Source organism: Rutidosis leptorrhynchoides, chromosome 7 (genome assembly GCF_046630445.1).
Source record: "Rutidosis leptorrhynchoides isolate AG116_Rl617_1_P2 chromosome 7, CSIRO_AGI_Rlap_v1, whole genome shotgun sequence".
Classification (NCBI taxonomy): Eukaryota; Viridiplantae; Streptophyta; class Magnoliopsida; order Asterales; family Asteraceae; genus Rutidosis; species Rutidosis leptorrhynchoides.
This window is the reverse complement of record NC_092339.1, coordinates 81,008,887-81,020,532: the sequence shown is the minus strand read 5'-3', so window position 1 is coordinate 81,020,532 and position 11,646 is coordinate 81,008,887. Positions and strand designations below refer to the sequence as shown.

Below are 11,646 nucleotides of genomic sequence, written 5' to 3'. Positions count from 1 at the left end.
AATGTCATTTATATAGATTTGATTTGATTGGACTTGGAGTGCCTATTTATCAATTTTCATATACAGTAACTTTTTATGTAAAAAAAAAAAAAAAATCACTATTAGCTTGATCTTATTTTGTACCCATTTTTATACTATACGTCTCCTTTTCTAGTTCTAGTTACATAACAAGTTTTTTTTTTTTCAGTTAACCGATTAACCAATTAGTTCAAGTCTCAAGTGTACAATTTGGTCATTTCATCGGTATTCACATACGACCTGCAGAATTAACATTTTCTAAACAAGATACACATGTTGACTGTACTAACAATGAATACAATTGAAGCGAAACAAGACACATTTAAAATAGGTTTCTTCATATTTCTGTTTTTATACCTGTTTTGTGTTAATACAATGTACACAGTTCTACAAAGCAGAGCTATAATTCTAAAGAAATACATCCATGAATTGGTACTTACGGTCTGGTCAATGTTCGGGTTTTTATTTTTATTTTAAGTTTATGAGTTGAGGTAGCACCTTCCGTCCGTTCTGCTACATCCACTGGCGTTACGACATTTGTCACTTGGCCTACTGCCACCTCGTCTTTAACTTGACCTACTGCCATCTCATCTTTAACTTGGCCTAATGCCACCTCATCTTTAACAGCTTCAGTTCTTTCTTGATGTTTAATGTCTACCGAAGGTGTGACCATTAGTTTAGCTGATTCTTTTTCCTTTCGCTTTTTTTCTTTCTTTTCTTTCTTCAAACGTTTTCGTTCTATGTACGCTGGATCATCTTTATCTTTCTTTTTCCGCTTTTTTTCCTTATCTTTCTTCTTCTTCTCCTTCTTCTCTTTACTCCCTGAAACTGGTTTTCCCGTGGGCCCACCCACTGCCACGTCATTAGCTTCACTAAGGGCTTGAAGACTAACGAACTTATTATGATCCAAAGTATCCACATCATTAGACTGAACTTTACTTGAATCTGCAGTACACTGAACATCAACTTCATCATGTTTAGCGCTACCAATACTGGCGGTCACCCGGGACCCGACATCATGGGACGAGTTAACATCATCGAGGTTTTGGTTCGCAGCCTCGGTTGTATTTATTTGCATTGGAGCATCGATGGACACTGAACTACTCGTACCATGATCAGCACCGTTATGCGATAATATCTCTATTGCAGCATTATCAGTTTCCTCGGCTCTACTTGATGCAGAAGATTGCTTTAGTTTGATTTTAAGAACAGTTTTTTTAGGTTCTTGACTATTTGAAACCGTGTCTGGTTCTTTATGAGGTTCTGAGTATCCAAGAATGACCAAATCTGATTGATTGTGTTCACGAGTGTTATTGTTGTTTTCTACTACTATTGATGGATCAGGTGCAGTCAAGGTCAAAGTCAACTCCTCTGACTGGATTCCAACATTATCAGTAGTGGTAACAACATTTGTTTCTGTGTTTATTTCGGGAACCGGAACATCGTATGACAACATGAGTGTGTCAGAAGGTTTAGACTGATTCACGATAGCAGCAAAAAAGTTTTTTAGCTCGTTGCAAATCTCCACGTGGCCTTTGATCAACGTTTCATCTCTCGGAACTCCACAAAGCGTTGGTGGCCTGAAAAATGCAAGTATAATAGTTTGATTGGTAACGAAACCAATCTGGTAAACCATAAGGTTCAGGTAATATATTACCTGTCCGGCTGAGTTGACCGGGACTCTTATTGTCCAACTTTGAACTATTTATTTTTTTAAATTAGTGTATAGAGAATGATATCAGTTACAATACATGTTTTTTAAATATATTGACTATTAAAATGACCTGTTTATGTTTTCTGACTTCACTGTTAGATATTATTAAACATAACCGCAATTGACCCATTCATAGGTAAACGGGTAAAAAATTGTCCCTTACAAAAATAGTTTGTAGATCAAAATGGTATAATTACCTTCCAGCCAGGACTTGTAAAATGCAAAACAAATAATGCCGAAGCGTAACGTTATTGAATGCTGCTGGGCTTTCAAGAAGACGGAGTAGTGCCACGAGAGTTTCGCGAACCACACCATGGTCATCATCAGAATCGCCATTAATTTGACATAAACGCATTGCATGCACTCCCAACTTCACTTGACCTGTTTTAAAAAAAAAAATTTAAAAAAAAATTAACATTAATTAAAATGTCATTTCATAATCCTTAAAAACTTAATTATTCATTAAAAACCTCTTAATGACGGCTCCTTTTCCAAATAATTAGAAAACAATATCAATGCTGCATCAATTCCTTTGCAATGATACTCGAGGTCAAGGAGTGCCCGGAACGCTTCGATGCGTACTTGCCATTGTGACTTGGAAGAGCAAAACGGTTTAATCAAATCAATTACACGACCCTGAAACAAAAGAAACTACAATTTAAAAAACAGAAGCTATTTTCATTTTAACTAAAAATGGAAAACGGGCAAGGCTACCGCGTTGGTAACGGACTAACGGGGCACAAAGGGTTGTGTCAAAAAGGTTAATTATTTGTAAAAGTCGAGTCAGTTGACGACTCAAAATACACCTTATCTAACATTCTTATATATCAAATAATTTAAATTAAATCTGTCAACTATGATACAAAAAGTTGCAACATGTTATTGATAATCTAAAATTGTAAATAGAAGAAATAGCAGGTTTTGAATGGGTCAATATAATTAGCTCTAGATAGATAGTTAGCACAAACAAAGATATATAATTACTAGAGGGGTAAATTCTGAAAGCTTCAAGGCAATCTGAGTCAGTGTCCGGATACAGCTAACTGTCAAGATTCCGTTGTAGCTTGGCATCAGCCTGTTCGAGTTCATTAAACTTGAAATGGGTCAAACAAGAACTTTACAGGTGAAGTTACTACAAATTACAACTTAAATGAGAGTAATGATGATGCACCTGTCGAATTGCAATAGCCGGTCAATGCGTTTCACGAGTGATGATAAGAAAGAAACACTCTGCCAGTAGTTTGACACAGATATTTATGAACGATGATGAATATATATTGTGATAAAACTTACATGAATTCGAGATATGATAACAAACCTGTGGTCCAAATTCAAGTTCACCGACTGATTGGACTAATGCAGCAAGCCAATATACATCAGAAAAGGGATTCCCATTGTTTTCATTGTACTGTACAATCAAACCAGTCAGGTATATAAAATTTTAAATACATACAGTGAAATGGAAGATATATAGGAAATGGAAAAAACATCCACCTTTAAAAGTTCTAAAATGAATTCAACAGCTTCCCTAGGGCTCTTCATATCTGCAGCTCTAACTAACGCAACAGCATGTGGAACAGCCTGTGAATAACAACACCACAATACAAAAGAATTCACAAAGGCTTTTCTATATACATGTCTATCTTTTGTAGCACGCAAAAAAAAAAAAAAAAAAAAAAAAAAAAAAACAGTTGTAAGGTTTTCCCTGTTCGGGTTACCCGGGAAGGGCGAGTAATCCAACCCCATACCCTATTGTATGCAGCCCATTAGGAATACTCCCTGGCTGTTTCCAACCCTTCCCTGGCCACCCCAAGATTCGAACCTGAGACCTCTTTCAAGGATGTTAGGCCTCTAACCACTGGGCTACCTTAGGATGGTTACATGTCTATCTTTTGTAGCATGTCAAAACTCTCTTAAGATCTTTAAAAAGGTAATAGAGCACATACTATATACTATATGTATTAAAATCCAGTGCAGACAAAAATGAAGCAAGAAAATTGACATTAACGTATACATAAAAGTAAAATAATGTATACATATAAGTAAAACATAAGTATAAATAAAAGATGGGTTCAATAAATTAAAAAACGGTAAAGGGTAGAAGGTTTTCCCTGTTCGGGCTACCCGGGAGGGCGAGTAATCCAACCTCATACTCTGATGTACGCAGTGTACGCAGCCCTTCAGGATTACTAGCCATCCCCATCCGTGGCCACCACAAAATATTCGTTCTAGACAAAATTCGAACCCGAGACCTCTTGCAAGGAACTCAGGGCCCCAACAACTTGGCTATCTTGTGATGGTACAAGGGTTCAATGAATTAAGAATATTGATATTAATATAAGTATGAAAGTCTTATGTTTATTACACCAAGAAAGAGAATAGCAACTCCAGCCAATCCAATAAATGTTTAAGTACATGGTACATACATTTGTAAACATTGCCCCACTGAGCAATGTTGACAATGCATATCGATATCCTACCTCATCACATTACCTCGAGTACAAAATACTCTGCAAAATCTTGAAAATCATTTGGCCTGAGAATGGAATGTAGATTAACTTAGCATACAGTGAAAAGGTAGTGTCTACTAAACGGAAGCAGAATGATACAATGCTTACTTTGGGAGTCCAATCTTGTCATCGTATCTTCTACTTTTATAGAACTTAATCAGATGTAACAAACCAGCCCAATCAGTTTCCTACAACAACAAACAAAATATATTATACAACAATTATCTATATCAAGAAAACACTACACTCTACTAACTACTTAATTTACATGGGTTCACAAAAATAATAGAAGGGTAATATGTAATTTTACCTCAGATGCAGTGGTAGCCAAAGCAAAAGCCGCTTCGATCCGAACACGCCAGAACGCCTAGACAAGGTAGAGAAAGTCTCAATTTCATTTTTTGAAATGATATAAGACAAGGGTAAAAGGGTCATTTATTCATAGTAGAAAGAGGGAGTACCTGGGAGTCACAAAGAAGATTGTTTAGAGCATTGACAACTGAGAGAAGTCGAGGAAACAACTCTAGTGCAGTGATTGCTTGTGCTTGAGCAATAACATCCTTATCCTTCTCCAGTTGATTAATCTAATTTATTTTTACATTTTTTTCAAAAAGTTAGAAGAATAATGTATCAGGCTCTAATAAAGTTCTCATCTTTACATTTTACCTTCACCAAAAAATCATTTACAACAGTTGATAAGAATAAATCTAATGGTCCAAATCAAGTACAAATGAGAGAAGAAAAAAAAAAAGTGTGGATCAAGCAGATTGGTAACAAGTTAATTCTGGTAACTTGGAATGCATAATAAAGGTAAAAAGGTTGGGTACAGGACAATTTCTGTCCAAAATGATTACAACAGTTGATACTAATTGAAAAAAAAAAATATCTTGCTTTCTGCCTAAAATGAGTTATTGTATTTAAAATGCAACTAGGGCAACCTTTGACCACTTCCGCTTTTAAATAAAAGATATATACATTTCGCACAGGGGATCAAGTGATTACAACACTTATACTAATTGAAAAAATATCTAATTTTTTGCCTAACATGAGTTATTACATTAAAAATGCATATTGGGCAACCTTTGACCACTTCCACTATTAACTAAAAGACATATATATTTCGCACGGGGGATCAGGTGAGATTGAACATAACCTTAAACCAGCCAATTTTAACTATCGAGCAAAACTCCCAACCGTAAAAAAAGTAATTATAAGATGATACGCAATTATATACAAGAGAACATACCCACATCGGTACAGGTTGGTTGAAATGGATCTCAGCAAGATACTCCATTTCAGGGTCTGCCCTAAGCCATTGGAGGGGGGAATCAATGCTGCTGATAAATAAATCATCTCATAAAATTAGCACAAAAAAGTTGGATCACACCTTATTTCAACCCACAAAAAAAAAAAAAAAAAAAAAAAAAAAAAAAAAAAAAAAACTCAATATTACATACTTGGAACGTGTATCTACTGGCAAAATGGTGTCTACATTATCATCAGATCCATCATGTTTTGGCCCTCTTTTTGGCTTTTGAATACGTTTGGAAGCAAGTTTAGAATGACATTGTATTTCTAACAGCTGCCATGTTTCTCCCGCCATTGGTAAAACGGGATGGTCATACATACCATCGAGTTCGTGAACCCGTATACTCATCATTCCGGGCCATCCAACATCTGGTTCGCGCTTTACGAGATCGGGTTTAGTATCTGGTGTGGCTGTACATCCACGCAAGGCTGCTAATTCAACTAAGTTTTTGCGTTTGTTATATGAAAACCCCATCCTTAAAACCATCAAAAGTGAAAACAAAGAAAAAATGTAAGTTATATTATCTGTTGAGTACAGATAAATGTTTATTGGGTTTGAGAAATCGTACTTTAGAACAGGACAACCGCTAGAACCCACCCAACGAGGGAAAAATTCTCTAAGAAATGGGCGCTCAAGATTCCCAACTTCATTAGCCAAGTGGCGAAACTGCATTTTTGAAATTCAGATGGAATAAGTGAACCTTCAATAATATATACCAACAAGATGGGTGAATTGGGTCATGAGTTCATTTCAAGCAAGTTAAATTTCAGTATGGGTCAAGATGGACCAGGCCGCATAGGATTGACCAACGAACGCCTTTTTGTCCAATTTGAATATTTTCATAAATAACGGATACAGGATTATCATAACCAGAAAAACTTTATTGCATTATTTATCTTAACCTTTTCTATAAACATGATCTGAGAAATTGTGTGAACTAAAATACATGTCAGGTGATTTTCAACCCGTTTGACACATTTGACATATTCCAGTTATATCATAAAAAAAATTGATTTGACCCATTTCAACTATTTAGATATAAACTACAACCCAAACAAACCAATCCATGATTACAAGGGTAGAAAGAGCCACGTCTAATAGACATAGAGTAAGAGCAAGACTCAAGTTTTGAAAAATATTGCAGATATGTAATACCATGTCCAAATGAGAATCAAAGGCGAATGTGAATTAGTATAGACATATGGTTCTGACAACATAGTTAATAAACAAAAGAAAATCTATATATACGTATGTGTGTGTGTCACGTAACGTGATACAAGAACATAAATTATCGAGTGACAAAGAAAAAGTATATTTTCCACCATGTTGTAGCATGTTTCAAGTCTACTATTTCATCAAAATAGACAAGAAAGGTAAAGAAAAGAATGCGTAGCTTCTAGTTAGTCACCTCTTTTGTGCTGAGAGTTCTCAAAGGGCGAGATGTATCTTTAAGAGGTGCGACTAAATTCTTTAAAACCTGATATTGGAATAAATAACAACCACAAAAGAAAAAGTAGGTAAGTGAACCACAAAAACACTAGAAATCGGAAGAAGGTATCACAAACACATTATAAACTAAAATTAGGGGACACTAGTTATTATTATAATAAATAAAAAAAATACTTCCTTAACAGTAAGAAATGCTACAAAATGAAGGTAACAATCTTTACTTTGCAAAATGACTCGGGACCCATCTGCTTTTCCAGCATTTGGAGAACTGCAACCTACAAAAAGAAGCAGTAGACAAAGGAAAGAAAGCCAATTTACAAATCGGGAAACTAGAAAAGTATCACATGCAATAAATTCTTGGCATTAAGTACTGGATATATGGATAACTACATTTGTAGAACACTCTTGAATGGAATTGATTTTTGAGAGGATAACTTTGGTTTATATGTGAATCATACAGGTGAAAAGATGTATATAAAGTAACCTTCAGATTACTTTATTGGGCAATAAAATAAAAAAAATACATGAGATCATCTTACAGATTTCCAAGATCGTATTTTTCCATAAAAGCCAATGCACTGTGTTCCATACAAAGCCTTCGAAGCATCTGATGAGCTCAACGCAGTTGCAGGACTATCGTCTGCTTTGCATACAGCACAATTTGCCTGCAATCAAGAGACAAAATAAGACTGAAATTAACACAAAAAATACCCATTCTATACTAAAAGTAAAAAGAAACTTTAGCCAGAGATTTTCAACTAATAACTTAAAGTAAAAGAATTAGATAAAAATCCCGATATCAAGAGGGAAACCCCATACCTTGTAACGCCTATATCGTGCTTCATTGTTTCCAAGAGATTGCTTAATAAAAGAGTCTGTCATAAACCCAGCAAGTCCATCTAATAGCCATTCTGAAACCAGAACTTAATGAATACCATGTTTCTTAATTTAAGATTACACGCAAACCAATAAATTAAAGAGCGTGTTACCATCATTTGGTGACTCGGCAGTGATATACACTCCAAACCATTGCCTTGCAAGACCATATGCAAGTTGTATTCTTGTATCGATTGTCTGCTCCAATGATGACGATGAAACATGATCTTATAGTCATCATTAGAATAGATTATTACTTTAGCCATTAAAAAACAAACCTGATCAATAATTTTCTCGTCGAAGAGAATTTGCGAGCTAAATGTACTCATTGATGCACCCAAGCATAATGAAGATATCGCCATTTCAGGATCAATAAAAACTTGTGTGTATGACCCAAATGGGAATTTGGTGGAAAGGTAATGTTCAAAATGGCTGTTACAGAAGTAATTTACAATCATAAAACAGAAGCAGAAAAAGAATCAAATTCAAGTAAACTTGTAAATCAAATTAGCACACAAAACCTGTATGCACTATGGAGAAATCCGACTGTATTTTGAAGCTTTGGTAAGTTAGGTGGCAAACAAAGGTGCGTTATAAGACTATTGTGACTATCAGGAAAGATCTCGAAAGGTGCAACAACCAGAGATATCCACTGAGCTGCAACAGGTACAGTTATTTTGTAGACATATGTTTTACGTGGAGGGTCATCATTGGTCATTACCTGCATATGAAAGGGAAACATAAATTATATGCTTTGTAAAAGTATGTTAACATGACGTTACCTAGTTTATCATATGCATTGAATATTTTTTAGGGGTACACCAAATAGTTACCAGACACCTATGTTCTGTCTCGTTGACTTTGTACATGATGAACAAATATCAGAAGCCATATTTTTATGTAGGTGATGGTGATGATGTTATATTAAGTTGATTAACATGACTGGATTTGCTCCGTCTTTGGTGTATATCATTCCACTACTGAGTGTAATGATTAGTTATCAATCTATATACTCAGATTTTGTTATTGTAAATAATAGTACCATGTATTATTATTTTAAATACTCAATTTTTTTACCTTTTAGATAGTTTTTTTATATAAAAGAATAATATTATATGATACTGTAATTGCCACACTGAAACTTAGGTTTCTTTGAAAAATGCCAAACCCTATATAGATGCATACGGAAGTTGAACTAGACTGGCATACAGTAAAGTCCACAACTTTAAGAAAAAGAAACTCACACTCGCTATGTATATTTAAATGTGTGTGTACAGAGTTAATAATACTACATTAAAGAGTTAGATATAAATAATATATATAAATATATATAAATTAACATTTTACACAAGAGAACAATGGTGACAATGTTTGGTAGGCCAATACGTTAAGCTATTAGCTTCTCACCTGATACAACAAGGCTCCAGTGCTAGCAGCAACAAACTTATTGTCCACCGTGAATTCCAAGTCGAAACTAAGAAGGAAATGAGCATCAAAAGAATTTAGTAAACCAATATGTGAACAAATTGAGTAAACTAACAATATTTTATTACCAGCAACGTTGTGCACTATCATCCATACAAGGGAACCAACAACGAGCTCGCCTTATCTGGTTATCCGTGTGTAAAACATCTTTTTCAATATGTATGCCTGTTTCTATCTTCTCCACCCAATAGTCAATACGGATCAATTTTACATTCTGCAGTCAACATAACCTAAATGAGAAAAACTAAAAATGGGAAAACAGCAACAGAATCCAAGATGGTATGAAATGTCTACTACTTAGCAAAGTGAAACAAACGATTTTCGTAGGTCTTAAAAAACGATTAAACATTGATAATAGATATGTCATTGTCAACGTAATAATATAAAGCTATTGTTATCTCAAGTAGCCAATACAAACATTTCAAGAAACAAAAACTAATTAATCTGCAGGTTTTCACATATCCCTGTCTATATAAAAAGATGTATGCATCTGTTAGAATCTTAAGCCATTCAATGCGAGCTGTTACCAGAAAACTCGCATTTGAAAACCATAACTTAAGTTCATTCAGTTACAGCATGTGGTACAATTCTGTTTTCATCGTATACAGTAAACAACGGTAACATAAAAAAGATGATTATATATACATAGCAACCTATAAAGCAAAAACAAAATCCCTTAGCTACTGTCTATGTAACAAAAATCGAATATAATTTGTACACTTTCATCACAATCCAATCCACATAACATAATGACTTTGATTTACAGTAACCTGCTTGGGTTCACTCGATGTTAGCATCCCATTCTCTTGCAACGTCTGTTCTGGCTGCACCGTGTGTTCTATCTTCTCCGATTGTTCAGGCGGTGCTAACAGTTCTAACTGTTCTGGCGGTTCCGGAGGCTCTGGCACTGCTTTCACAACCTCACTAGAGCACATTATCAACAAATTAGGCACTAATTCTCTTTCAAGACACGAAACGTAAACTGAACCCGCAGCATCAGCAGCCGAATTAGCTGATGAAACGGAACACCATCTGTCATCACTGTCCATTTGCTGGTAGTGAGGAAATATTTCAAACCTTGCTGGCTCTCCATCCACCACTACACTCTCAATTATCAAATTATCAGCATGTAATCCAACTATACCGTTCTCCGGCACCGCTACTTCAATCTCAGTATACCTAACCAAATACAAACATAACATCTATAAACTATGAAATTAAATTCAAATCCTAACCCTAACTTATAGACTTGTATACATAGTACAGCAGTTCTTACAGTAGCGTCTATCCTCTAAATTTGCATTACAGAGTAAAATTGTGACTCGTAAACGCATACAGATACAATTGGCGTATATATATATATATATATATATATATATATATATATATATATATATATATATATATATATATACACACAATTACGTATGGATGATAGAAACATTTGTTTATAAACAGATACTAACCCGTAGATTAAACGTTTCTGGAGATCGATTGAGAGGCATAGCTTCTGATGCTTCACCACAGCTTCTGAATTATCAGTTTTATGTTCTTCGTTTTTTTGTTTTCTAGGTTTCGCCATTTTTGTGTTGCATATACTGTGTGTATATGCACCAAAAGATATAGAGTAATAGTGTTTCAAATTTGGGGAAAAAAGAGGGAGAAAAGGGAGATTTATAGAGGGGAATTTTGGGAAGGAAATGTGTCTCAGTATCAGATCAGCTTTCGAGTTTGAGCCCTAGTTTTGATGATTAAATCGTGTCCGTTCATCTAACGGTACGAGTGATCGAACGGCGAAGATAGGTTTTTGACGCGAAGGTAGGCATAACACGGTGCATCAAATAGTACCCGAACAAATTCTTTTTTTATTACGATATACCTTGTAAACAAAATTAAAAAATAATAATAATAATAATTAAAGATTATGAGACAAATTGATCATGTGTAGATTTTCTATAAGGAATTATGTCAATGATTTATGAATAAAGTGAGGTTATCTTAGCAATTAACTCTCACGTTCGATTATCGTGAATAACACATGTCGGTATGATAATATCGATTGGATGGTTAAATATTTAAGTCCGCAATTGATATCAATAACCCCAAAAGGTTGTAGGTTACCATCAACTATGACTGACCTGTTAACTTTGAAGTTGAACGATGATGATGAATTACGTAAACTAAGTCGTATGTTGAATCTGCCATAGTATGTTCTACGTAATGTGTTGTATGTTTATGATGTCTGGAGTTTGTATTTACAAGCAAAACCTAATTTTAGAACCATT

At 34.8% G+C, this 11,646-nt stretch overlaps 1 protein-coding gene across 2 annotated transcripts; it reads right to left on the bottom strand.

Annotated features, from left to right (window-relative positions):
• Positions 1-319: 319 nt before the first annotated feature.
• Positions 320-11,014, bottom strand: LOC139859873 (transcription initiation factor TFIID subunit 2). 2 transcript variants are annotated; one of them, XM_071848643.1, is made up of 25 exons: positions 10,828-11,014; positions 10,132-10,540; positions 9,430-9,575; positions 9,284-9,350; positions 8,398-8,597; positions 8,155-8,308; positions 7,990-8,074; positions 7,820-7,911; positions 7,540-7,665; positions 7,222-7,275; positions 6,960-7,028; positions 6,120-6,217; positions 5,700-6,026; positions 5,489-5,579; positions 4,704-4,826; positions 4,553-4,609; positions 4,351-4,430; positions 4,226-4,268; positions 3,227-3,313; positions 3,051-3,140; positions 2,904-2,962; positions 2,717-2,807; positions 2,203-2,368; positions 1,930-2,113; positions 320-1,598 (listed from the first exon to the last, which is right to left on the bottom strand). In XM_071848643.1, exons 1-25 carry the CDS (start codon positions 10,941-10,943, stop codon positions 455-457), a joined length of 4,158 nt encoding a protein of 1,385 aa, XP_071704744.1. In that variant the 5' UTR covers positions 10,944-11,014; the 3' UTR covers positions 320-454. The 2 variants fall into 2 exon arrangements, with proteins under 2 accessions (XP_071704744.1, XP_071704745.1); XM_071848644.1 differs by having other exon boundaries at positions 5,489-5,576.
• Between the last annotated feature and the right edge of the window lie 632 nt (positions 11,015-11,646).